This window comes from Aethalodelphis obliquidens, unplaced genomic scaffold (genome assembly GCF_003676395.1).
Source record: "Aethalodelphis obliquidens isolate GAN/ISIS:26980383/991018 unplaced genomic scaffold, ASM367639v1 scaffold65, whole genome shotgun sequence".
In the NCBI taxonomy this organism is placed as follows: Eukaryota; Metazoa; Chordata; class Mammalia; order Artiodactyla; family Delphinidae; genus Aethalodelphis; species Aethalodelphis obliquidens.
In genome coordinates this window covers 4,316,388-4,344,300 of record NW_020838009.1, presented here as the reverse complement: position 1 = coordinate 4,344,300, position 27,913 = coordinate 4,316,388, and the positions used below count along the sequence as shown (strand labels likewise).

General features: G+C 42.9%; 2 protein-coding genes across 13 annotated transcripts in view; both read left to right on the top strand.

Moving 5' to 3' along the window:
* TRPM1 (transient receptor potential cation channel subfamily M member 1) overlaps nucleotides 1-7,548 on the top strand; it is an 82,784-nt gene extending 75,236 nt beyond the window's left edge. For 7 of the 8 annotated variants that reach the window (XM_027089371.1, XM_027089370.1, XM_027089366.1 and 4 more), the window contains one exon: nucleotides 5,633-7,548. In XM_027089371.1, coding sequence (XP_026945172.1) covers nucleotides 5,633-6,890 — 1,258 coding nt within the window. In that variant the 3' untranslated portion in view covers nucleotides 6,891-7,548. Of the gene's footprint in view, nucleotides 1-2,473; nucleotides 2,688-5,632 lie in introns of all 8 variants that reach the window. The other variant, XR_003429259.1, reaches the window with a different exon arrangement.
* An 8,049-nt stretch (nucleotides 7,549-15,597) lies between these two features.
* Nucleotides 15,598-27,913, top strand: part of MTMR10 (myotubularin related protein 10) — a 45,061-nt gene continuing 32,745 nt past the window's right edge. For 3 of the 5 annotated variants that reach the window (XR_003429251.1, XR_003429250.1, XM_027089277.1), the window contains exons 1-3: nucleotides 15,599-16,021; nucleotides 16,563-16,623; nucleotides 27,076-27,212. Coding sequence is in view for 2 of the 5 variants with exons in the window: in XM_027089277.1 (XP_026945078.1) it covers nucleotides 15,962-16,021; nucleotides 16,563-16,623; nucleotides 27,076-27,212 (258 nt within the window). In the remaining 3 variants the exon portion in view is untranslated. Of the gene's footprint in view, nucleotides 16,022-16,562; nucleotides 16,624-27,075; nucleotides 27,213-27,913 lie in introns of those variants that run through there. The other 2 variants (XM_027089278.1, XM_027089280.1) reach the window with 2 other exon arrangements.

Here is a 27,913-nt window from a genome sequence, read left to right as displayed (position 1 = left end):
AAGTCTGTTTTCTATGTCTGTGAGTCTGTTTCTGCTTCAAAGATAGGTTCATTTGTGTCATATTTTAGATTCCACATATAAGTGATATCATGTGATATTTGTCTTTCTCTGTCAGATGTACTTCGCTTAGTATCATAATCTCTAGGTCCATCCATGTTGCTGCAAGTGGCATGATTTCATTCTTTTTATGGCTGAGTAATATTCCATTGTATACATGTACCACATCTTCTTTATGCATTCCTCTGTCGATGGACACTTAGGCTGCTTCCATGTCTTGGCTATTGTGAATAGAGCTGCTATGAACACTGGGGTGCGTGTATTTTCTTGAATTATATTTTTCTCCAGATATATGCTTAGGAGTGGGATGCTGGGTCATATGGTAGTTCTACTTTTAGTTTTTTAAGGAACCTCCATACTGTTCTCCACAGTGGCTGCACCAGTTCACATCCCCACCAGCAGTGCAGGAGGCTCCCTTTCCTCCACACCCTCTCCAGCATTGATTTGGCAGTTCCTTAGAAAGTTAAACACACGCTCATCATATGAACCACTCCTAGGTATTTATCCCAGAGAAATGAAAACTTATTGGTTCAGCCACTCTGGGAGTCAGTGTGGAGTTTCCTCAAAAAATTAAAGATAGAGCTACCCTACAATCTAGCAATCCCACTTCTGGGTATTTATCCAAAGGAAATGAAAACAGGTTACCGAAGAGACATATGCACCCCATGTTTATTGCAGCATTATTCACAAGAGCCAAGATATAGAAACAACCTAAGTGTTCATCCATATCATGTAATACTACTCAGCAAGGAAAAGGAACAAACAACACATGCAACAACTTGCGTGAATGTCAAAGACATTATGCAGAAAGAAGCCAGTCTCAAAAAGTTACCTACTGTATGATTCTCTTTATTTGACATTCTCAGAAATATAAAACTATAGGGATGAAGAACTGATCAGTGGTTGCTAGGATTAAGGGTAGGGGAGGGTGTGACAACAAAGATTTAGCACAAGGGAGTTTTGATCCTGATCATGACATTGGTTATAGAAATTTATACATGTTAATATCCATAGAACTGTACACCAAAATAAAAAATAGTCAATTTACCGTATGACAGTTTTAAAAAGAAAACATGATGTTAGAAATATGGCATATTAGAAATATGTCGTTTAGACGAAATCAACTTTATTTAATGGGAAAGCCAAACAAATCGCTTTGGACCTAGAACAGTTTTTTGTTCTGTGCTGAAAAATTATTTCATTCTGTGCCTAAAGGAAAGCAGAATTAAGATGTCACAAGTTAGGGACTTCCCTGGTGGCGCAGTGGTTAAGTATCCACCTGCCAATGCAGGGGACAGGGGTTTGAGCCCTGGTCTGGGAAGATCCCACATGCCGTGCAGCAACTAAGGCCATGTGCCACAACTACTGAGCCTGTGCTCTAGAGCCCGCGAGCCACAACTACTGAAGCCCGTGAGCCACAACTACTGAAGCGTATGCGCCTAGAGCCCGTGCTCCGCAACAAGAGAAGCCACTGCAATGAGAAGCCCGCACACCACAATGAAGAGTAGCCCCCACCCACCGCAACTACAGAAAGCCCATGAGCAGCAGCGATGGCCCAATGCAGCCAAAAATAAAAAATAAATTAAAAAAAAAAAAAGATGTCGCAAGTTTGGAAAGCTCATATCTCACTATGAGCTCTGTCGTAAATGATAAATTTCTCTTATATGTTTTCCTGCCATTCAGTGTGTCAATAGATATGGGGCTCTTGTCAAATTGTTTCCTACAGAGCCTCTCTTTCCCCATCTGAAATGGAAATCTCTCCTTGGATTTCCATCTACGGATGTCATGTCAAGGTTTGTGAAACATGTCTAAGTCATTGTGGGAAGTCACAGAACAAGGCTGACATGGGAGATAGTTCCTCATGCATCCTTTTTGTTAAGCATTCCAGATCGAAGTGAACTTCACCTCAGTTTTTTTTTTCTTTCATCTTTCACACATACTGTAGAAACTCAATACGACTTCCCTTGATTTGGCATAGCTGTCTAAAATGTGCTGTCTCCACCTGGTTGCTGTTTACAACGAGCTTGAAATAGCATCTGACAATTTTTCTTAACCTAAACCACATCGTGAAGCTTTGTTTCTTCCACAGCTTCAAACTAAGGGAGTGGCAGTAGGGATGGGACATTTACGGGACACCTAAAGAGGGGTCCTACACGGAGCTTGAAAACCTATTCAACGCAGGGGGGAGGGAGGTTAGGGAGGTGTAAAGGAGACAGAATCAGATGAGTTTGAGGTTTCCTTTTTCTGTGTGAGTGGCCAGCAATGCTGTTATCTGGATTAGGTCACACAGGGAAAAAAACAGGCAGAGAATTATAAAAGATTTGAGAGGAAAGATACGTATCTATATTTTACCAGCTTATTTATTTTTAAAAGTTTGCACAGCTGCTTTAATCTCTAAATGTTGTGTTTGTTAAAGGATTTCAAGTCTGTTCCAGAGGCAATGCGGTTTTTAACACAAAAGGAATGAATCCTTGGGGCAGTAGATTTGAAGTGAGCAAGGAGACATGACATTTAACAGAGAAAACCAAGTTGGACTTGAAGTCATGGAAAATTAAGAGTGCAAAGTTCTTCTGATGGTCCCTGAAATACAGGACGGGGAACACTTAGAACCTGTTGTCGGGTTCCCTATGGTAGGGAAGCTTTTTTTTTTTTTTTAATTTATTGAAGTATAGTTAATTTACAAACTAACACAATGTTGTGTTGGTTTCAGATGTATAGCAAAGTGATTCAGTTATACATACACATATATATGTTTTCCCTTATAGCTTATTACAAAATATTGAGTAGTGTTCCCTGTGCTATACAGTAGGTCCATGTTGATTATCTATTTTTTTAAAAATTAATTTTATTATTATTATTTTTGCGGTACTCAGGCCTCTCACTGTTGTGGCCTCTCCCGTTGCGGAGCACAGGCTCCGGACGCGCAGGCTCAGCGGCCATGGCTCACGGGCCTAGCCGCTCCACGGCACGTGGGATCCTCCCGGACCGGGGCACAAACCCGTGTCCCCTGCATTGGCAGGCGGACTCTCAACCACTCCGCCACCAGGGAAGCCCCTGATTATCTATTTTAAATACAGTAGTGTGTATCTGTTAATCCCAGTAGGGAAGCTTTTAAAGAAGGAAGTCACGTCTCCTCATACATGGTGAATTTGGCGAAGTTGGTCCTCCTGGTGGCAAACTTCCAGGAAGCCAGACCCTTCCTGATCAGATGATGTGATTTCCTAAGGGACATAAAAATAGTCCTCTCCCCATGAAAAGGGTTAAGAATGGAAGCCAAGGACCCTCCCACACAACGGAGCGCAGCTGTCAATGTGGCCAACAGAAGTAGAACATGTGCAAAAGCATTTCTGGGAGAATGTAGGACAAGGTAGCTGCAGAAGCAGCAGAGTGGGGAGAGCACAGGAGATGCAGTCAGGCGGAGGGCGGAAACGGTGCAAGAAAAGCAGCAGGTAATCAGGAAGTAGAGGAGAGGAAAGCAAGCGCAGGTGAGGGATTTTAGAAGGATATGCAGAGAGGGTAGCAAAGCCATATTAGACACAGACTCGAAGCAAACTGGGTGACCTTAAAGTCTGCCTATACATTTCCACAGAAGGATAAAAGGTGGGCAAGAAGCAACAGATAACCAAAGTACAAAGTGTTTGCCTTCACCCACGGATGAGCTTGTGAACAGACCACCACACTGCCGGGTGCAGAGGGTCCAGAGGCTCTCAGTGGGAGCCAGGATCCCCTCTGCCTGGCTACCCCAGGACAAATTCAACATTTAGAAGTTAGTCCCAGGTCCTGCACATAACTTGCTGCCTTTTAGAGTTAAATTTCATAAGCCAATGGAAAGAATTCATACTGTATGTATTCCTGAAATATAAAATATAGTCTACACCAGCAGGCTTTAGTTCAGGCAACACTATGGTCTCATAGGCTACTGCCTGATCTTCTAGGAGTTAAAAAAAATCTAACAGCAGATATTTATAATCTGTCATGATCTTTCTTTCTTACAACCCCATAAGGGAATACCAATTATTAAATATAGCAAACAATTTAAAGTTACTGGTATTCTTCAGATGATTTAATGACCTCTTGTCTCTGAAGTAAACCATCTGATAATCTGAACTTAATTTTTTGTTTTTAAAATTTATTTCATTGAAGTATAGTTTACAGTGTTGTGTTAATTTCTTCTTACAGCAAATTGATTCAGTTATACATATATATATATTCTTTTCCATTATGGTTTATCCAGGATATTGGATGTAGTTCCCTGTGCTATACAGTAGGACCTTGTTTATCCATCCTATATATAAGTTTGCATCTGCTAATCCCAAACTCGCAATCCATCCCTCCCCCACCCTCCATCCCCTTTGGCAACCACAAGTCTGTTCCCTATGTCTGTTGGTCTGCTTCTCTTTCATAGATAAGTTCATTTGTGTCATAATTAGATTCCACATATAAGTGGTATCATATGGTATTCGTCTTTCTCAGTCTGATTTACTTAACTTAGTTATGATATTCTGTAGATCCATCCATGTTGCTGTAAATGGCCTTATTTCATTCTTTTCATGGCTGAGTAATATTCCATTGTGTATATATATACACCACATCTTTATCCATTCCTCTCTTGATGGACATTTAGGTTGCTTCCATGTCTTGGCTATTGTGAATAGTACTGCTGTAAACATAGGGGTCTTTTCAAATTACAGTTTTCTCTGGATATTTGCCCAGGAGTGGGATTGCTGGATCATATGGCAACTCTACGTTTAGTTGTTTGAGGACCCTCCGTACTGTTCTCCATAGTGGCTGCACCAATTTACATTCCCACCAAGAGTGTAGGAGGGTTCCCTTTTCTCCACACCCTCTCCAGCATTTGTTGTTCATAGATTTTTTGATGATAGGCATTCTGACTGGCATGAGATGCTATCTCATTATAGTTTTGATTTGCATTTCTCTAATAATTAGCAATGAATATGAACTTAATTATTAACAATTCATTTTCCGAGTTCCCTGAACTTCAAATAAGGATGTTATTGTATTTATTTTGTCATGATAACCATTCATTGCTGACAGCTATACTCAAAACTCAGAAACCTAACTGCTAGTGTCTCCCTTTATCATCAGAGGCAATGTGATGTACCAGATGAGAGACCAGAGCTGGTGCCCCTGCTGGTGCCACACTCTTTGCCAGCTGTGCGTCTGTAGGCAAATTACTTACCCCCTCCGTGACTTGATTTCCTCATCTGTAAAATGGGGATGGTGATAATAGTGCCTTCTTCATAGGTCTGTTGTGAGGGTTAAACAAGCCTAGAATAGGACCTCAGTGAGTACGTATTAATGAATACATAAGGCATTTAGAGCAATGAACAGTAAATAGCACCATATGCGTTAACCATATTTCTATTATTTTCTGATGCTCCTCACTGTAATTTTCAGTAGTTATATTAGGAGAGTGTGAAGGTTAAAAATATGCCCCAATCAGCCCATGATTCCCAAAAGCCTGCAAAATCATACAGCAACAATAACATTATATTTTTGGTTTTAATCCTTAGTTCATCTCAGTGTAATAAACCTACCCCTTTGTATCCGCCAGAGTTGAAAATATGTCCATGAGGTTGGAAGAAATCAACGAAAGAGAAAACTTTATGAAAACGTCCCTGCAGACTGTTGACCTTCGCCTTTCCCAACTGGAAGAACTATCTAGCAGAATGGTAAATGCGCTGGAAAACCTCGCAGGAATCGACAAGTCCGACCTGATACAGACCCGGTCCCGGGCTTCTTCTGAGTGCGATGCAACATACCTTCTAAGGCAAAGCAGCATCAACAGTGCCGATGGCTACAGCATGTATAGGTATCTTTTCAACGGGGAGGAGTTGTATGAGGATACTTCCCGCTGCATGCCACCAGGGACAGGGTTCAGGAAAAAAGTTGGTTCCTTCCGTGTGAAGGAAGAGAAGGACCAAAGAACGCACCTGGTCCCAGAGCGTCAGGGCAGCCTTCGCCTGCCACCCAGCACAAGCACGCCAGCATCCCCAGACGGCGATCGACTTGCATCAGACAACGTGAAGAGCACCTCAGAGCCGAAATTAAGTCCAGATGTTGGGATTTCAGCTGAAGATGATGAAAGGCAGGCAGACTCTAAGAGAGGAGAAACGAGCTCCCCAAGTTTCAGTCAAACAGAAGTTATGCACGGACAGAACAATTTGGATTTTCAAAGCACTCAGCTAACAGTGGAAACAACGAAGATAGAAGGCACCATTTCTTATCCCCTGGAAGAAACAAAAGTGACCCGTTATTACCCTGATGAGACGTTCAGTGCTTGTAAATCAATGAAGTCCAGAAGCTTTGTATATTCCCGGGGAAGAAAGCTGGTCGGCGGGGTTAACAAGTGGAGTGCAGCTGGGGACCAAACATGCCCCTCCACGGTTGAGCAATGGACCACAGAGTGGAGGTATCAAGTTCAAAAGATTATGCGTTCTCAGAGCACGGATATCCCTTCCTTTGGGTCTGAAACGGCACTGCAGGCTGAGCATCAAGGGCATTTCACAGACACCGAAGATGAAAACTATGTTTCTGAAACAGGCCCTCAGATCTCCCGTTTGTCACTAGCTGTTACTGACAGAACTGACAAGGAAAACTTACTGTCTGTGAAAACACACCAAACTTTGGGATTCCCATCTTTAAGGTCAAAAAGTTTACACGGCCATCCTAGGAATGCTAAAGCCATTCAGGGCACCTTAGACAGATCTAGACATGCCAGCAGTGTAAGTAACTTAGCAGTTGTGTCCAGAATTACAACGGAAGACCTGAAAGTTAAGCGAGAGAAAGATTCCTCAGAAACTGAATGCTAATGAGTTTTGTTTCTTTGATTTTTCAGTCAGAACAACTGATGAGTCCCATCTTGGTCATCTAAACATCATCCATTTCTGAAATCATTTTCATTAAAAACGTTTGACAATTTGGACTTATTTAAAATTTAGAGTTTAATTTTAGTGCATTACAATTTAACATGTAATGCACTAAACTTAATGTTTTGTTAGCACATGTTAGTAAACTTAGCTTTTTTAGTTGGAGTAGGATCAATGGAAGTGATAATACTCCAGTCACGATAAATGGCTTCATCAGTGTACAGGATCCTACGACCTCTTTATTTCTGGGGGCAACCGAATAGCCAAAGAAATGCCTTTGGGTGACACCAGTAGGTTACTTAAGGGAGTAAGCAACTCTGTAAGAAAGGGAAATGAAAGACAAAGCAAACATGAAAAAAAAAAAAAGGAGGGTGGGGGAAAAGAACAATAAAACTATGAGGTGCAAGAAGTGAGAATTGGAAAGGGGAAGTAAACATCATATGTTCTTTATGGGTTTCTGTTTATTTTATGTTTTAATGCTTTATGTTTTAAAATTACACGATGGAAAAAGAAGGCCACGATTATATCAAAGGTCACACTGTAATAGGGTAGGGTGACCAAGAGTTTTGTTAATGTGTAAAAATAAAGTATCCCACATGAATTTTCCTGTTGTCATCTAGTCCTTGATGGCAAACACAAATTAATTGTACTTCTGTCTACACAATGGTTGGTGTAAAGCTGTGGCCAAAACCTAACGGATACATACCTGTTCAAGGTGGGAATTCTCAAGAGCTACAAAGACGATTCGTGGCTAAAAACACAAGGTGTGCTTCAACTTGTAAGTTCAAAGATACAGCATCGCCATAAACTGGCAAGGGGCAGGGGGAGGAGGGAGAGAGAGAGAGAGAGAGAGAGATTAATTCACTGGGGCTGGAGGGATAAATTTGGAATTTGGGATTAAGAGACACACACTACTATATATAAAATAGATAAACAAGGACTTACTGTATAGCACAGGGGACTATACTTAATATCTTGTAATAACCTATAATGGAAAAGAATCTGAAAAAAATAGATGTATATATGTATAACCGAATCACTTTGCTGTTCATCTGAAACATTGTAAGCCAACTATACTTCAACAAAAAAATAATTAAAAAATCATTTTGCATAGAACTGTCTTAGTAAATTAGAATTATATTTCTGTTTTATGTAAAACCTAATAAGAAACATAATGAGGGCTTTTATTCTTATATCCCATAAACTCTGTCACACTCATAAATGAGTTATGATGTGATATTTGATATAAAGTTTAAAAACTCATTTTTAAATTTCTAGCAAGGGGAATTAAGAATTGAACTATCAAAGACCTCATTATAAGTGACTCTCTCCTTTGAGACTGTATGATTGCCTACTTTCTGTACATATAACTGCATCACCACAAGGCTTCTACAGGTTTCCATAATTTAGGTTTCAAAATTTAAAAATTAAACTGTTAATGTTGTCATATAGTTATTCCATATCAAAAATGCATTTTACTGGATATAAATTGGAAATAAAGAGAAATGAAATTATTGTCTATCTCCTACATAAAAAAGCAATTTTAAAGATAATTTTTATTATAAAAGATACAGAAAATCACACAAAACAAATATATGTCTTAATTATTGTCAGATTGACATCCTTTATAACCACTACCCGTTTTCATAGAATTTGCCAGCCACCCCAGAAGTTCCAAAAGTTCCTGTGTCAACCACCTTCCTCCCCACAAAAATAGCCACTCTCCTTTTATAGTAACCACTTCCTTGCTGTAAAACAATGACTCCAAAACTGGGTGGCTTGAAACACCTATTTTATTATGCTCATGGATCCTGTGGGTCAGGAATTCAGACAAGGCATAGCAGGAATGTCCCTGATTTGTAGTGTCTGCTGATTTCCAAGGTGTAACTATTCCTACCCTGGCCAACACCAAGCGACTCGTGTGACGTCACTGAATGTGGATTTGGGGAAAAATGCTAACAATTTGCTGCTGTGAGCCAGTACAAACTGGCTACAGCACTTCAGTGTCTCTGCTCCACAGTGTTTGAGCTGGGAAGACTCAGTGTCTGGAGGCTGGAATCATCCAGAAGCACCTTCCCTCACAGGTCTGGGAGTTGATCCTGGCTATCAGCAGGGATCTAAATCTCAGCTAGAGTCCATCCACCAGAGCACCTGTGCATCACCTTTCTGTGTGCCCTGGGCTTCCTCACAGTATGGCAGCCTCATAGGAATCAGTTCAAGGTTCCAAAAGTGAATGTCCCAGTGAGCAAGACAGAAATATTGTTTTTTATGACCTCGCTTCCACTGCATTCTCTTGGTCACAGGTGAGTCAGTAAGGCCAGCCCAGACTCAAGGAAGCGGGTCATATTTGGGAGGCATGTTGAACATTTTGCAGACATGCTTTAAAATCCCCACACTTGCATTTCATTGTAGCTTTATCACCTGAATGTTCCTTAGCACTATAGTTGAGCATCCCTCTTTTTTGTTTTTTAATTTGCTGATTCCCCTTCTATCCGTTTCTCCTTCTTATAGTTCAACTGTTGAAGAACGTGGGTCATTTGACTTGCAAAGTTTCCCACAGCCTAAATTTTACTGGTTGAACAGTCATATGCAGTTAGATGTGTTCCACTCTGCCTGCAAGTTGGCAGGAGCATTGAGAGGCTTGTTCAGGCTTAGGTTCGATCCTGATGGCAAGGCTACTTGGGTGTTGTTGCTTCTTTCATCATGAGGCACATCTATGTCTACTTGCCTCTCTTTTTGTGATGTCAGTAGCTGTTCATACTCAATATCTGGATCCCTTCATTCATAGGAGGTTGAAATTTTTAATACTCAAATCCTATTATTTCTTTTTCTTTTATTATTTAGAATACTTTATAAAGAGATGATTCCTTTCACCTACTATTTGATTATGCAGTGGTATAGTTCATACTGTACAGCAGGGATAATGATTGACTTTTCCCATTTATTTGCCAGTTTTCAAGATAATGAATTGGCTTTTCTCATCTTCCAAAGGTGACTGATAGATTTTTAAATATATGTGTGTATATATATATATATATATATATACACACAAAATTATGATCGCATGAATTGAAACATGTGATATGTTTCAATCCATTGCAATTATTATCCTTTTACATTTTCTTTCCTTGAGTACCTTAAATATGTTACTCCATTTTCTTTTTTTTTTTTTTTTTTCTGGCCACGCTGCACAGCCTGTGGGATCTTAGCTCCCCAACTAGGGATTGAACCCAGGCCCCTGGCAGTGAGAGCACCGAGCCCTTACCACTGGACCGCCAGGGAATTCCTGTTACTCCATTTTCTTCTGACATAAAGGATTGTTTCCAAAAGGTCTGATGATAATCTAATTTTTTTTCACCTAGAAGTCATTTGTTCTTTTTGTCTAGATACCCAAAGAAATTTTCATTATTTTTCCTTTAAATTCCAATAGTTTTACAAGAATATGTCTTAGTGTTGGTAATTCTGGATTGACGTTCTCACCTGCAGTGTGTTCTCTCAATGCATAGTTTCAAAGCTCTTTTTTTTTTTAATTTCAAGGAAGTTCTCTTGAATATAGTTTGCAGTATCTCGTCTGTCTCCTTATCTCCTCCCCTGCTTTTTCCACAAAGGCTCTTGTTGTTTCTTCAAGGGCTGGATCTCCTTCGCTTATCCTCAATATTTGCCACTTTCTCACTAATCTTTTTTAATCTCTATTGATTTTTGAAAATTTTTTCTCCTTTTTATCTTCTGCTTCTCTTAAGGCATAACAAATTGTGTTTATTCACCCTTGGGTTTCTTTTGGTTTAGTCTTCATTTCTGAAATAATTCTTTCTCTTATTTCTAATTCTCTTCTGAATTTGTTCATTTAATTCCAAATATTCCTAATTCTGATTTACATAATTCATTCATGTCTCCTATCATTTTCTTTGTGTCTTTTAGCTCTTTGAAATGCTGGGCGTTGGTTCTGATCTGCATTGAGGGCATGTTTTTCTGATGTGCTTTTACTGTCTACAGGAGTGCTATTCAGTTCTTCTCTTTTTCATTACAATAGTTTTCTATAGGATTTGACTTCCATACTTTCCCTTGGTTATTTTTATGTGAAATTGGTTTTCTCAAACTTTTTGAAGGAGGCAGTTGTCAGGATAGTTTTTCTAACTTTGCAGAGAACCTTTTACTTTCTGGCTGCGCCATGCGGCATGCAGGATCTTAGTACCCCAACCAGGGATCGAACCTGTGCTCCCTACATTGGGAGCTTGGAGTCTTAACCACTGGACCAGCAGGGAAGTCCCAAGAGAACCTTTTTTATTTTTACAGTCTAGCATTAAAATTTTGTAAAGTCAGCTTACTTTCAGAGATTTCCTGATCCTCCATCTTTACCTGGACCCTCTCTTTCCTTTGTCTCTCCTTGGCTCAATTTTGCTCCCATGCCAAGCAGTTTGTCTTCAGTGTGGGTCCCTTTCCTTGAAGGAAGCCATGGTAGGTCAGTTTCAAGAGTTCCTACAGCAGTATTGTTCCATCCCTCAGACCTCACCAGGAGCCCTTGCACTCTCAAACACCACTTTCTACTTCACCTGCTCTTCTCAACTTGACTGCGTGGGCCAGTAAATACCTTCTGGCTATTTGGGGATTCTTCAGATGCCTCATTGATTCCCTTTGCTGATATAACAAAGGTCTTGTAAGTACTATGGTTTGCTCCTACTTGCCTATATTTTGGAAATCATAGGGATACCATTCCATTTAGATTTGTGGTTAATGTTGTCCATGGGCCTCTGGTTTTGCTTTATAGTTCCTTTCTCTATTTTCATGGGGAGACTGAATAATTATGCTGCTGTTGTCATCTTCCCAGAATTCCCCCTCAAGAAACAGATTTTTTAAATGACTTAATAGTCATCTTCCAGGACCATATACTCAGGCAATGGTATAGTTTTGTAGACATGATACTTAACCACTGTACACTACCTCTCCCACTGCTACCACCATCACCTTCTTTTATCTGGACTCTTCTGATAGCCCCCAACTAGTCTTTTTACTGAAAGTAGGGTCTAGCTGCTCATTGCTCTAAAGCTAATAAGGGGGCGAGTTGGTGGAAAGTTTGCTTGATTTCAGAGGCCAGCAACCAGGGGTTGGGGGAGAGGGCAGACTCCTGTTCAAAGGCCGACGCCCCCCCCACTGTGGGAGTGAGAGCTATAAAAGTCGAAGGAGGGGACTACATGTAGAAACAGCACAGGCAGCTCTGACAGTCATCTTGAAATTGGTCATGGGGTGGTCTGATCAGCGTCATCTTGATGGCTTTCAGTACAGTTAATCTTTAGTTCCAGGGTCGGTTTGTTCCCATTTCTCTGAGGGCAGCTCTCAGAATTGTGGCAGCTTATGTCATGGCTACAGCCTGGTCATCATGTAGTTAACTTCTTCCACCTGGTGTGGGTTTCGGTAGCTATAAGACAGCTCACAGGATATGGCTCAGAATATTATCCATAGCCCTTGAGGAGGAACTAAAGGTCCTTGACTTTGCTTAATGACTAAACTATTACTATTTTGTCCTGTTTGATTGTTTTCCTTTGCTTCTGCATTTTCTCACTTCTCTGATCGAATTTATTCTTTGACTGAAGTTTTCCTGCAGACAAAAGGCGGGCTGAAGGCATGGGGTGCATAGACCATAGTAGGGTCCTGCTCCATTTCAGTCTCACTGCTTCTATCATGCTGTACCTGTACAGCAGGGGGAGTGATTATTTTTAAATGTCAGATCACGTCATTCTCAGCTCAAAATGTTGCAGAAGCTTCTCAATTTTCAGGCCCTATGTGATCTGGCTTCTTTTTCTCTGACCTCTTCTTCCACTAGATTAGGCTGCTCTGAACACACCAGGCAGGTTCACACCTCAGGGCATTTGCACGGCTAACCCCTCTTCCTCCTGATCTCCGCCTGGCTTGCTCCCTCACTTCCTTCCATCTCTGCTCAAACGTCATCTTATCAGAAAGGCCTTCCCTGACCACACCCCATCTCCCATCGAAAAACAAAACCCTCATCTTCTTCCCATTTGTTTTTCTTCATGGCACTTGTTATATATTAATTTTTTATATCCTTCAACCTGGAGCGAAAGTGCAGGAAAGTAGAAACTTTGTCTTCTTAGTGACCCAAGTCGTTTTTAGCACAGAGTTAGCAATCAATACAAATTTGGTAACTGACTGAATGAATATATTAATTACCTAGCACCTAATAGATATTCAAGAAATGTTAGCTCTTTTTTTCCTTTTCACAGGGAAAAGGAAATGATCTGTACAGAATGCCACTATCCCCCGTGATAGAAGAACCAATACTGGAAACAGAGTCAGAAAAATAGGGGACAAAATACTGACATCAGAACCAAAGAAGGAGACAGTCAGCTATTTCGAATGTACAGAGTATCAAGGATATCAGGACTAGTGCTAGGAACTGCATTTATTCTCCCAAAATTCAGACGTTGAAGCTCTGACCCCCAATGTGACTGTGTTTGGAGGTAGGGCTTTTAGGAGGTAATTAATTAAATGAGGTCATAAGTGGTGGGGTCCTAATCCAACAGGATTAATGCCTCTATAAGAAGAAACACCAGAGTGTGCTCTAATACCCTGCACCCGTCCACCACCAACCCTCCTCCCTCAGCTCTCTCCACTGTCTGCAAGCCAGGCAGAGAGCTCGCACCAGAATTCCATCTTGCCTATACTTCACCTTGGACTTCCCAGCCTCCAGAACTGTGAGAAATAAATTTCTGTTATTTAAGCCACCTAGTTTGTGGTATTTTCTTATGGCAACCCAAGCAGACTGATACAATTACATATCTGAAAAGGCCCTAAAATTCAGGGTAAGTCAGGACAAATCTGGAAATCAGAGTTTTTCCACTTTTCGACTGTATGGTCACTTATTAGAATTGTAGATCCTAAAAAAACCTGTATGGCAAAAGCCAAATTATAGTAAGTCGTTTCAGTATAAAGATCCACATATTCCTTGAAGAGTATTTGTGGAAAAAAAATAAATTTTGTCTAGTTTTATTGAGATGTAATTGACATACATCACTGTATAAATACAGCTTAAGGTGTACAGTCTAATGGTTTGACTTGCATATATTGTGGAATGATTACCGCAATAAGTTTAGCGGGCATTCATCATCTCATGCAAATACAATAAAAAGAGAAAGAAAGAAAAAAACGCTTAGGATTTACTCTCCTAACTTTCCTATATAACAGACAGCAGTGTTAATCATATTTATCATGTTGTACATTACATCCCTAGTACTTACTTATCGCCTAACTGGAAATTTGCACCTTTTGACCACCTTCCTCCAATTCCCCTTCCTCCCATGCCCTGCCTCTGGTAACCACAAATCTGATCTTTTTCTATGAGTTTTTTTTTTTAATGCATTTAATAGAGAAAACACGGACTATTCATAAAAAGGTGTTAAATGTATGTGCACAACACTATCTTTAGCATCTATAACTCAATGGGCTTAACATTTTAAAGTATGATTGTGGTTTCCGGTCAAAATGGAATCATATGGCACTCAAACAAGTTAACCAGAAAGATCAGTGGGGTTCTGGATCCAGGATAAATCATTTTCCAAAAAAAGTACCTTTTGAATCTTTGTTTAAATCCTTTAGTGTTTCCATTAGCAACACTTGTCAGTATGATTGTGATTCATATGTCCACATTGGAGCTTCCCTGTGACATTAATTATAATATGCTGGATTAGGGATTTATTCTTCAAAGCATAAGAAAAATCTAATCAACTAATAGATTTACCAAAATGAAACATCACTAGCCCCCTTACCAAAGGCTGCTCCAGTTCGGAAACATGCTAAAGAGTTCAGAAATGCCCTGCGTTTGATATGCTGAAATTCGCTGGTTCTTTGCAATTAACGGGCAGATATTCGGTCCATAGCCTATTCGGTCCACACCACTAAGGCCTGACTCTTGCTGGGCTTTTGATCATTTATCTGCTCACTGGTATTTTTACACGTGAGGATAGGCACGAAAAGAAAGGAAGGTAATTTGCTTAATATCTTTTTCCACATTAAAGTTTAATAAAGAGGGTAGAAGTTAAAGTAAATGGAGGAGTCCGGGTTGCCTGGCAACGTCCTCCGTCAATAGCCTCAGCACCCCGTGGAATTCAGCAGCAGGACACCCCAGTCTCAAAGCTTTCCGCACAGACAACCGTGTGATGGGAGAAAAATCTCCCCCAGTGTCGACCTTGAAGGCACCGCGCTGACCGCCTGATCCCAGTCACTGCCGGCTGCCCCGGGCCGCCTTCCCGGTGCCCGTCCCTCACACGCTGGCCGCAGACAGCGTGACCGCCTGAGCCCAGGGTTCCAGGGTCCCCTTCCCCCGCCCCGGGCTCCTCCCGAAGAAGGAAAACGACACTGGTCGCGCGAGCTGGAGGACTAGCGAGCAGCGTCAAGTGGGTTGTCCCGGGGACAGGGGGACCGCGGGGCAGTCGGCACGGAAGCTTGAGCGAAAGCCGGGGCCGCCTCCCGAGACCCCTATGACCCCCGCCGGCCGCCGTAGGTCCCTGCTGGCCGCTGTGACCCCCTCGGGCCGCCCCCCGCGGCTCCTCTGACCCCCGCGGGCCGCCGTACGTCCCCGCGGACCGTTGTGGACCCTGCCGGCCGCCATAGCAGTGCTCCCACCCCCGCCCGGACCGGCCTTTCAAGATGGCTCCCGCGCCCCGCTCCCCCCCGGCGCTCTCGCTGAGGGCCGGGCAGCGGCGCAAGGCGCCAGCCTCGCGTTCCGACTCCCGCGCGGCCTAGAGGCCGGCAGCGGCCGGACGCCGGCCTGCGCGCTCCGTCTCTCGGGGCGGGGCGGCACGCCGGGCCCCTTCCGGGGATGGGCCCGGGCTCCTCCCCGCTCGGGCGGGCGCTCAGCCGTGTCCACGCCCGTCAGCCCGCCCGGCCCGGCTGGCCGCAGACCGAGCCCGGGCGGCCGCACGGGGAACTCTCAGCCAGCGGGCGTCGGGAGGCGGATCCCGGGCCCCGACCGGGACGGGCCGAGCCGAGCAGGCGGCGGCACCATGTTCTCGCTCAAGCCGCCCAGACCCACGTTCAGGTCCTACCTCCTGCCGCCGCCCCAGGTAAACAGCCGTCTCCCCGCGGCGCCCTCTCCTCGCGTTTCCGGGGAGCCGAGCACGGGCAGGCCCAGGAGACTGCCCCGTCCCCCGTCCCCCGGACCCCGGCGCGGGGAAACCGCCTTCCCGGGAACCCCGCCGGCTCGGTGGAAACTTGCAAAACTCCGCCGCAGCCGTTCTCGGCTCCGAGACGGGACTCCAGGGAGCGATCGGAGTTAGGATTTATTTAGCCCTTCGCCTGGCGACGGTCCCCGTCGTGACCGCCGGCAGGATCGCATCGCCTGTGGGCACTTAGTGGAAGGGGTTACTTACCTGTCGTAAATGTGAACACCTGGAAGCGGCACTGGCGGTTGTAGTATTTTTATGGCCAGACTCTCAATTCCATCACGAGCAGATCCTTACAAGAGTTCGGTAAAAATGTGTAAGAATTTAAGTGGGGGGAATACGTGGCTGTCGCCTGTGTCATCACCTAGAAAATAAAATTTGCTTTTATCTCTCAGGCGGGAAAAAAGTTTTGATTTTGATTTGTTTTGCTAATGTATTTCAGACTGACGATAATATGAATTCAGAACCGAAGATTAAAAAACTGGAGCCTGTTCTTTTGCCAGGTAAACATGAGTGTTCTAACAGATACTTTAGTAATGTGTTTTGGCCTAAGATTATTCCACCAGCTAGTACCATGTGGTTAACTTTCCTCATTTACTTTAAACTTTAGCCACTTAAAAATCTAACGACTGAGGATGGAAAAAAAAAAAAAGGATTGGTTAGAACTAAAGGACAGCAACAAAAAGTAATGATTAATTGGTGTTTGTCCTTGAAAACTTAAGCATCGTAGAAAACTGTCAAGAATACCACTACCTTATTTCCTTTTCGTCTCCTGAAATGTTCTTTTTTAAAGCGATCATGAATTGCTTAGGTGGTGAAAGGACTTTTTGCCCTTCTTGTCCATCTGCAATTTCATGCATTCATGGTTAATAATCAGATCACATTTCAATAGTATAAAAAGCGACTTTTATTATGTCTGGGTCTCTATACCAATAACAAAGCTTAGTGAACTTTGAATTACTTACTTGGCAATTGTTTTTTGAAGGTGTCAGCTGTGTTTGCAAATCTTGTTTCAATTTAGAATAGGGCTTCCCAGCAGAGACACTATAGATGTTTTGGGCCTGATAATTCTTTGTTGTAGGGTTGTCCTGTGCATTGCAGGATGTTTAGCAGCATCCCTGGCCTCTACCCCCTAGATGCCAGGAGCACCACCTCCTCTACCTCCTACTTGTGGGAACCAGAATGTCTCCAGACATTGCCAAACCCTTTTGTTAGGGGGTGGGGGGAACCCTAGGGGCAAAATTTTCCCCCTGTGGAGAAGCACTGGTTTAGAACAAAATTGAGGTTAGAAGACCTTAGAGGTAGAGGTAGGAATTGATGGTAAATTGGAGATTAGTTTTAAAGCGTATAATGCATTTATTTGATTGGTATTTTGAGTTGTATAATAATTATATAACAGCTAGGAAGTCAGTTGTTTAATCTGATTATTAGGGAAAGTAGCCAGGAAAGCCTGTTTTAAACATGAAATATAATCAAATACCAGTTTGTGTGACTACTATCAGTATTTTAAAATCTCAGTTGTTACTTAATGCTAAATCTGATAAAATGATTAGAACTCTATAGGTAGTAATTGAACAAATAGGGTAACTTAAAATTTTGTGCTTTAAAATTTTAAATATTAAGTAGGAACAAACAAATTTAAAACATAAACCTATGGTTCCCTATTATAGATGTTAACTCTTAAAATTGTTTTAAACTTTATTTGGGGAGTTAGTTATAACTATTTTCCCTTTATTTTGTTAATGCTTTTTAGCCAAACAGTATGTACTAAATAATCCTTTGTACTTGTCCTGGAAGTGAACAATAGAATTAATAAGTAACCTTTGCTCCCTGTGTGTGCTCTGTTTTGGTCTTAGTCACTCCAGGCATTTAAACAACCCAGCTGCAAACAGTGCTCTTCCTGAATGAGTGCCTGTGAGCTATTGAACTTTGGGTCCTTTTACCCTGAACAGGCCCTGTTCTTTGATTTCCCCCTTCTGATATTTGATTTGATTTGACACTAATAAACCACATGGTCTTAGCTACAAATGATAGTGCTTGATTTTCTTTAGTTAACTTCTATATTTAAGCTTTGCTTGTGAAATTGTTACAAATATCAGTAAGCTCAAAGAACTTTACATTGAGCGATTATCTTTTCTATAGAATTAACTAAAAACTTACCTTTCTGTTAAAAAGTCAGCGTTTTCTGGGGAAGTTGTAAACCCATTTCCTGACTGTCAGTGGTTTACTTGTCTTAGAAATCATAGCTAAGTCTGGATCCCCTGACCTGTGGTAGCTTTTCTTCATTGGCTCTGTGTGTGCATACGTGATGGCTTTGGCCCCTGGATTCTGTTTGCACCTAACCTATTCCTCACAGAACGTTTAGTCAATGCTAAATTAGTGTGTCTTTGCCCTCCTTCCCCACCCCTTCTGTTCTTACCTTCCCATCCTGGTCTTCCCATGCTCTTCCCGTTCTTTCTGTCAGACCCCCCCCGCCCCCCCCGCCCCCCCGTCATGGTCTCTGTGCCCTGCTTCACCTCTAACCTCACCAACTCCCGCCAGAACCTCTGTTGCTCCCTTTTCAGCCTGTGAAATCTGGAAGACAAGTGGAGAGTAACTGAAGCATTGGTGATCTATAAGACCTGGGCTGCACTAGGGCTTTGCCTAAGAGGGCTTCATAATATAGTTCTGGCCTTCATTATAGTCAGAAACCAAGAGAAAACTTGGCCAAGTCACCTGCGGCTTTGCACAGGCACGCGAAACAAGGAAGTAATTGTTCAGAGGTATAGTGTTGGATGTTATGCTTTGGCAAAGTGCCTTGGGTTCAAGGATATCCTACTTCAGTTGCCCAAAGTTTGAACTTTTAATTCAATAAGCAGATGAAAATTGAAACACAAAATCAATTGTTTATTTGCAGTTACCAAGTGCTCTGTTGAACTTAACGAGGCTGAATTTAAAATGATCTTCAGCTTTTATTAAACAAAGAAAACAGAAGAAATTGACTAGGAATTTAATTTAGATTGTGGTTTATGTTAGTAATATTCAGCTTGCCTGGTTCATGAAACTCCTTGAGATGGAGATTGTATCTAATTCAGTTTTGTGGTACCCAGTGTCCAGCATAGTGCATCGAGATGTTGGTTGAGTGAATGACAGTGAAAGGACCCCTCAGACCACCTGCTTAAATTGTTCCCGTAGCCATGCGTGTGCGCGCACATACACAGACAAACAGACCAACTCTCAGGTTTAGGAGGAAGGGGAAAACTCTTACTTTATGCCATGTGTCTTGCTCTCTCCCAAAGCCACACTTCTCAAGAAAATTGTACCTGAGCCTAGAACTGAAATACAGTGCTCTGTCAAAGCACCTGGCCTTTGCCTAGGCTTTCTCTTCATCTTCCCGTCATTACCTGAATCTCATTCTTTGACGATTGTGTTGTGTGTGTAAAATCACCCCAGTCCTTTTGAAAAGAGGGAGAGTATGAATTCTAAACTGTGTATGTGTGTGTGTGTTCCAGCATATGTTTGTGAGAACAGGTGTTGCCACACTAAGCTTGTGTCTGTTTGGGTAGCTGCTGGGCTGGTGGATCCGTTCACTGAGTCTGTGAGCACCTCCTGGGTTCCTGGCTTCATGCTAGCTGGGAAGGTGCTGGAGGAGGAGTGGGCTTGAATTGCAGCAGGGCTGGGGCAAGCTCCATGCTGCCTGTGGACAAGGCAGAAGACTGTGACCTGGACCAGTGGTTCCCAGATTCTAGTCATGGCCTGGCTGACATCAGATCTGGATGAAGTTTTTATCAGCCCTTGGTCAAATTGAGAAAATTAAGAAAAATGCAGGTTTTTTCCATAAAGCTAAATTGATTTGCTTTAAATTCTGAGATTATGTCCTTCCAGCTTCTTTGGTGTAGATATGTTCTTCTAGTAGTAGCTGTGACTTTAAAAAAGTTTTTAAGTTAGCTCTTGTGTAGTTTCCCTGAATTATTTTTGTAGTATACCTGTTTTGTGGAATCTGAACTGGAAATCACTCCATGAAATTATTGTAATATTATAGGTACAATTTAATGAACACTCACACAGAGAACATCAGTTGTTTTATCTGCCTGGAGTCTTTCCACCATCTTCTGAGAAATGCACCCTCTCTCTTCTGACAAATTCTCCTTCCCCATCTCCACCCAGCCCGGGGTTCTCGTGTGGCCAGCAAAGATGATAACCCACCCCCAGACTGCTAGCATGAGCACAGGTTTGCCTCTGGATGTTTTCAGATTGGTACTGAGGAAAGAGATCCTTTTCTATAGCGCCATCCGTGGCTGAAGCACCAAAAGAATGACGTCACGTGTTGAGAGCGGCAGAGGCAGAACACCGAGGGAGAGTTCTGATGGTCCCATTTTCCTTGAAGTCCAGCTGACACCAGAGCCACAGAATATTTCTTTTTGCCAGGCTAGTTCCGGGCATGTTTCTTACACTTTCAACTAAGATCCTTAACTAATATATGATATAGCTTACAGGTTACTCCTCATGACAGCCCTGTCAGGAAGGTACCAGTTTATCTTCCTTTGACAGGTGAGAAAACTATACAAGTCATAGAGGTTAAGTAACTTGTCTAGTGTTGCCCAGCAAGCAAGGGCAGAGCCAGGATTAGGAGCCTGACTCCCAGGCTATGTCTTTAACCACTAAGCAGCAGGGCCTGCCTGACTGTGCTGACACCAGGGTCCAGATTTATGCTTTGGGATTGGATAGCCGGTGGGTTGGATGTCGTCCTAGAGGGAGTGCTCTAGGTGAGGTAAAAAGAGCTCTGTCCTCGGCTCTGCCCTTTCCACAGCAGACAGATTTGACCCAGCTTGACAAGCAACTTTCAAACGATTTCAGCTGCCAGAAAATGGAATGTCTCGGGAGTCAGTGGACTTCCTGTCTCTGGCCGAGCTGAGCAGAGGCTGGTGGAATGCCAATGGCTTTGTCGTGAGGGGATGAGATTTGCAGCGAGTGGGGCTCGGTGGGCTTTCTCTCTCCTCTCTCTCTCTGGGACATGATTTTTTTTTTTTTAGTATTTATTTATTTATTTTGGCTGCACTGGGTCTCAGTTGCGGCACACGGTATCTTCATTGCGACATGTACACGGGATCTAGTTCCCGACCAGGGACTGAACTCGGGTCCCCTGCATTGGGAGCACAGAGTCTTACCCAGTGGACCACGAGGGAGGTCCCTGGGACGTGATCATTTTAGGGATCTGTGGGGTGGGAGGGGGATGGCCTGAAGTGCTGTGGCCACGGCCTGAGTTGATGGTTGAGTGGGTACTGACTGCTCATTCCGTACTGCTTGGTAGAGGGGGAGCAGCCGAAGAAGAGGGCTCCTGCCCTGAGTCTCAGTTCACTGGCAAGTGCTTCAGTGGAGGAGAGCCGAGGTTGTGCAGGCTTGGAGGAAGGGCACCTGAGCCGCATTTGGGGAGGGCCTGGCAGTCGGGAGAGGACTTGTGCTCTGCCCCGTGGTGCCCGCTAAGACTCAGCCTCTGTGCACAGGCGAGGGTCGGCTCGGCCCTCCCTCTTCCATCTGCAGTGCCAGCAGCACTTCCATTAGGAGATTAACTAGTAGATCGATAATGAATGGGCTGATTGTCCGAGTCTTTTGTAATCAGATCAGAAAAGGATACGACCTAGGGCCATCCGGAAAATGAAAATAGCCATTGTTGGGCAGCTGTCTTGTTTATTGCTTTTTTTTTTTTTTTACATGTTCACTGTTTGGACCATTTATGTTCTACTGTCCTCTACCTCACTGTACGTCTTATTTCCTCAACTAGATTGTGAATCCCTTAAAGCAGACTGTCTCTTTCAGGTGTTTTTTGTTTTGGTTTGGTTTTTTGTAGATAGGCTTTAGAGATCCTTGTAGACTGAATTTCATAGTATTTTAACTCTTAGATACCCTGCTTTTGAAAGACAGAAGGCCTTGTAACTGCTCCTTGGAACCATGAACGGTTTATCCAACTGCGGTGTCTTAGCATTGGGTCTGTGCCTCACCTGGACAACCTTCTTCTGAGCGTTTGGAGCTGTCCATTCCTCCAGCGCCTGTTAGAGGACCTCAGGTCACCTCCTTACTCCTGACCTTGCAGCTCCTGCTCAGAAACTCTTCGTGAATCCCCTTAAGGAAAATCCTGCTTAAACCAAAAATAAAATCCAAAGTCTGTAACCTCTGTAGTTTGCTGACACTCACCTTGCTGACCTCTTGCACTGTTTCCCAATGTTGATATCTGCTTCACTCAGACCCAGATGCCTTTTTCCTTATTCAGGCCTTTGTTTTTGTGATCATGTGTTCTCTCTGTCTTAACCCTCATCTGCCTTCAAGATTTTCCTCTGGTTTCTTCCTGAGGTCTGCACTGCTGACCTTCCTCCAGCCCCCATCGTGGGTAGCTCTTACTGGACGTGGTACTTGATTCCATGCTTTTTTGTATCATGCGTGACCCTGTGAGTACCAGGAGCGGCCTCCGATGTCTTGTGCTCATCTTGTACAGAGTTTCAGCTTCCCTTAGTAACTGTTAGGCCACTTTAATTCCTGAAGTTCGCTGCAGCTCAGGTGACACTTGGACTACCCTGGCTTTAATGTTGGAAGTCCTGCACGCCAGGAATCCCCAGTCCCAGGCTGTCTGGGATGGTCACTCACTGAATGTAAAGCCACAGACTGAGCTATGCCTTGGGCCTCTGCACATTCCGTAAGTTAGCTACTGTGTACAGTGAGGCTTTGTCTTAAACTATTTTTCAAGCTAAAATTTATGGGAAAAATTATTTTAATTCATCAAACATGTATTGACTTTCTAAATGTGTAAGGTATTATGAAAGATAATGTGACATAATTTTTGGTTCTCAGGGAGTTAAAAACTTCCCTAGCTATACCATTTAGAGACTTATTAATTTTAATTATATTTCCTTTCTTATTTATCTTTACAGATGAAAGGGTCTTGAGAAAACAAACTTTGATGATTTGTTGATTCCTTCCCAGGTTATAGTAGAACGTCTTGGCCCATCATCTTCTAATTTAGACAATTTTTTCTCTGGTGCTTTTTGCATACCCTGCACTGAAGCTCGCTTCCTGCTTTTTCTTTCGTGCGGCTCCTATCGCTTCCTGCCCGTGGTGTGCTGGCAAGTGCCTGGTGCTGAGGGTCCTCCCACATGGCTGGCAGCACACCGCCCTCCTGCCGGAAAAGCCCAGGAGGACAGTCTCTGGGAGCTTTGAAGCTTCAGTTCTAAGTTTCCTCCTCAAGGTCACTAATTTAAAATGTAGCAAGAACCGTCTGGGCGCTCTTCTGTTTCTGCATCTGTCCCCTCTGGGAAGAGGCGCTCTGAATCCCCTGTTTCTCTCCCGCCTGTGAGCTGGTTTCCCGGCCCGCAGGACTGCAGTTCGTGCCTGGCAGTAGCTGAGGACAGTTCCTACCCAGGGTTTCCGCTTTTTTTATGAAGTATGAGCAGAGAGCCGTGCTGCATGATCCATGTATTTTAGAGAATGGTTTCATGTGAACAAAATTTAGTGTCGTCAACTAAAACTCAAGCCAGGTTAACTTGGTGCTTATTTTATTACATGCTTATGATAATAAGAAGTCCCAGTTCGGCATCTCCCCGGAAATGCCCTCCTTTTCTTCTTTCCCTCCATCCCACCCTACTTCTTTCTATCCCCCAGGCCCATTTCCACTGTCCACTAAGAAAGCTATGTAACAGTTTTCCTTCAAAGACCATAACCCAGTGGGTCCCTATTTTACTGTTGTTGCTGTTGTTTCGTATATTTCTTGTCCATCTTCTTTTCTTTAGTAGTTTTATTTTTAAATAAACTTGGATTTGTAAAAGGGTACAGATAGTTAACACATACTCTTCACCCAGCTTCCCCTAATGTTACTATCTTACAACCTCGATAAATTTAGCTGAACTAAGAAACTAACAGTACTGTTAACTAAGCTGCAAGTTTTATTGACATTTCCCTAGTTTTTTCACTAATGGCCATTACTTTAGCGCCCCTGCCAGAACACCATGTCTCCCTAGTCTCCAGCCTGTGACAGTTTCTCCGTCTTTACTGATGGATGATGAATTCTTTCATCTTGGCTCCTCTATCCTTTTGAAATGTCCTCTCTCTCTTTCTCTCTCTCTCTTTCTCTCTGTCTCTGTCTCTCTTTCTCTCCCCCACCCCCATTCCCCCCTCTCTTTTTCCCTTCCCTACTTTCTGGCATTCTGGAACTATCAGAAGCTCCAGATTCAGTATGTCTTTCCTCTGCCCCAGCCCTGGAGTCAAACATTTCTCCACTGAGTCCTGGTTCATTTTATTGGAGAATGGTATTTAAATACCAAGATCTGAGTGCCGAATGTGGTTTGTTACTGGAGGCGTTTTCAGGAGACAGAGTAGAAAATGAACACATGCACACAAAGCCATGTATGCACACACCTCCCTTTGTTTCTTTACTTCTCCATCTTTGTATATATTAGGATATACCTGAGTTTATACCGATGTCTCAGACTCTAATCTAGCCCCACAGAGTTCATTCACAGATTTGTGCTTAATTTTGCTTTTTTATGATGGAGAATGGGGAGCAGAGCAGTTAGGCCTGGATTTCAGCTTCACTTCTGCTGAGTGCTGCGGCTCATTGGTGAGAAAGGAATCTTTTGACCTGACTGTGGCAGACACATTCTGGGGGAAGGTTGTTGGTCCTCAGTGCTGCTGAGCAGGCCTCCCAAGCTCTGAGGGCATTGTACCATTGCAGGTGGAAAGTGCCTTTCCTCTGACAGGATATGCCTGAGTACTTCTTCCAAGGCTTGTTTCACATAATGTTAAGAGTTGTCACTTAAGCCACCATCTCTAGCACAGAGCTGGGCAAGCTTTTCCTGTCAAGTCCCAGACAGTAAATGTTTGAGACTTTTCAGGCCGTGAGGTCTCTGGTTGCAAGCACTTAGCTCTGCCTTTGTCCTGTGGAAGCAGTCATAGACGGTACACAAATGAATGTGCATGGATAGGTTTCAGTAAAGCTTTATTTACAAAAACCAGGGGGCTGCATCTGGGTTGGCCAAGCCCTGGACCCATTAAACGCCTTCTCCTCCTTTCATCTTTGTCACATTCTCGCTGCCTTTGTGGACTGGATATGTTACATTTGTGCCCTTGGGAAGAGAGTCGGGTTGGTGGAGAAGTGCTGCCCAAGCACGTGCATCATAAACGTGGTTGGCTGACGGCACTAGTGTGGCCGTGTGTCCTGTCCCACAAGCCCTCCATCTCTTCCTTCCCACTGGTAGATTTTGCAGCTCTCTGTGCGTGTGGTAGGCGAGCAGGGGTGGCTCTGGGACAGTTTTCTGACTTCATGTGCATTCACCCGCCAGCACTTATCTCCTGACCCTCTTGGCGCGTGGCCGTGTTACGTCACTGGTTTCTGTCTGTCTGGAACCACTCCTGCTCCATTGGTGGTGCTGGTCTGGTGAACCTGGAGCAGTGAAGTGGTTCATTCACTCGGGTGTTCAGCACTCATTGACCAGGCCCCTGCCCCATGCTGAGCCTTTGCCTTGCAACTAAAATGTCAGCATCAGAGAAAAACCAGTCCATTTTTGACCCTCATGGGGCATGTGATCCTGAGGGTGAGACAGGCAGTGGTTTTGAAATATGTAGAGTATGCATAATTGCAGCTGTGGTCATTGCTGGGAATTACAGGTAAATGATGCTGTGATTGAGGGAGTTAATCTAGGCACGGAGAGTTTTTAAGGCATTCCTGAGAAAGCGATTGGGCTGAGGCAGAAGGAAAGCATATTCCAGGAAATGGGCACAGCATGTGTGAAGACCCCATGGATCTTTGCAGTCCGGCCCCTGAGAGGGACTAAAAGGCCAGTGTGACTGGAGAGGGAGAATGAGGACAGCGGCGGGGCTCAGGGTGCGGGGGGTGGTGGGGAGGAGGGCGGGAGGCTACGTGGAGGAGGCTTGTCTGCAGAAGAGACAATTACTCCATTGGTCTGAGCCGAGAATTTGACATGGGCACGTTTGAATTTAATCCTCAGGTAAATGTTAGGGTTCTGTTCTTAAAACTCATCTTGTACATTTAAGAACTTTGAATGAAAGTTATTTTTGCAGTTCAAATTTATTATAACATTTTATGTAAGAGAGAGGATTGTTTTGAGACTCTAGTTGCTCTCTGTGAATTGGTGGGTGTTTGGGGCTTGTCAGCAATGGTTCTGTCCATCACTATTAGAGGTGTTTGTACTGACAGAAATAGGCAAAGTAGCACAGTACCCTAACTCTTCTACCATGGACCCTAGAGAATGATTACTTAAAAATGTCCCTGGGTCTGGTTGCATTTTAGAACTTGAAATTAAGGATTAATGATGACCAAGCTTTAAATCAATTGCAGAAAATTATTCTCTTCAAAGAACATTAAAACTTTTGTTTCAGTTTCTTATATTTATTTATTTAGTCTTCCATTTTAACTCTAAAACTATATTTTAAAGTTTTATTGCCAACTAAGTTATAATGTGAGTGCAGAGGGAAATTCAATTTGTCTTTATGGAATGTATGTTAAAATAAATAGATTGCATTATTAATTTTGAGGTTAATACTGCATTGTTTCTCATACTGAATTGTCTTAGGAAGGAATCTAAGATATCGGTTTGGGAGATCAAGTCACATGTTAATAAAATACAAATACCCCATCAAGTAATACTCTGAAGGAGACAGTGCAGCTTATTTCTTCTCCAGGGCGCCTTTCGGTAAATAAATAATGAGAGACAGCATGGCATAGTAAAGAATGCAGACTCCAGCTCAACCCTTCTGGTTGAACCATCTCAGACCCTTAAGCTCTTTGTGCCTCAGTTTCTGTATCTTACAAATGGAGCACGATGCCCCATTGTGACTGTTACCGATGTGAGGTCCTGGTTCAGTGTTTCTTCTTATCATCATCATGAAATCTTCCTTCTAGGTCACACAGCGACTGTTGACATTTTTGGTGTGGTTGTAGCTCACACAATGATATGTTTCTTTTTGTAAAGGAGAAATTGTCGTAAATGAAGTCAATTTTGTGAGAAAATGCATCGCATCGGACACAAGTCAATACGATTTGTGGGGAAAACTGATATGCAGTAACTTCAAAATTTCCTTTATTACGGATAATCCAATGCCATTACAGGTGTGTTTGATTTGTATGCTGTTTAATCGTATCAGGGCTTTTGACTCTGAGCAGTATGTATTATCAATATTATATAAAGCACAGATATGGGAAAATTATAATAAAATTACTAATAAGTGATTAATATAAGTTTGGGAATGTATTATATTAAAATTCAAAATAAAGTTTAAGGAGAATGTTGAGACTTGAGGAGTATAATTAGTGAGATGGTTTTAAGTCACATTGCTGTGTTTATCCTCTGTGATCTTTGCTTATATATCCTTTTCAATAAAGGAGTTATTCTTTCCTTCTAAATATTTTAACCTATCTATAAAAACAAAGGTATCCTTTTTTACTACTCATAAAGAGAAAAAATTATATAGCAAATAATTTCATAGATGCTGCACATTTTACATATTTTATAGTATCTTTCCAAAAAAGTCAAATTCTCATTTCAAATTTCTAGTAGTTAGAATGAAGAAAAATATTGATAAAGTTTTTCTTTAATAACCCTCTTGCTATTTTATATTCTTACTGGAAAACAACAGTTCCATATAATTTGAGTTTTCAAAAAGTCAGTCATGGGCTTCCCTGGTGGCGCAGTGGTTGAGAGTCCACCTGCCGATGCAAGGGACACGGGTTCGTGCCCCCGTCCGGGAAGATCCCACATGCCGCGGAGCGCCTGGGCCCGTGAGCCATGGCCGCTGAGCCTGCGTGTGCAG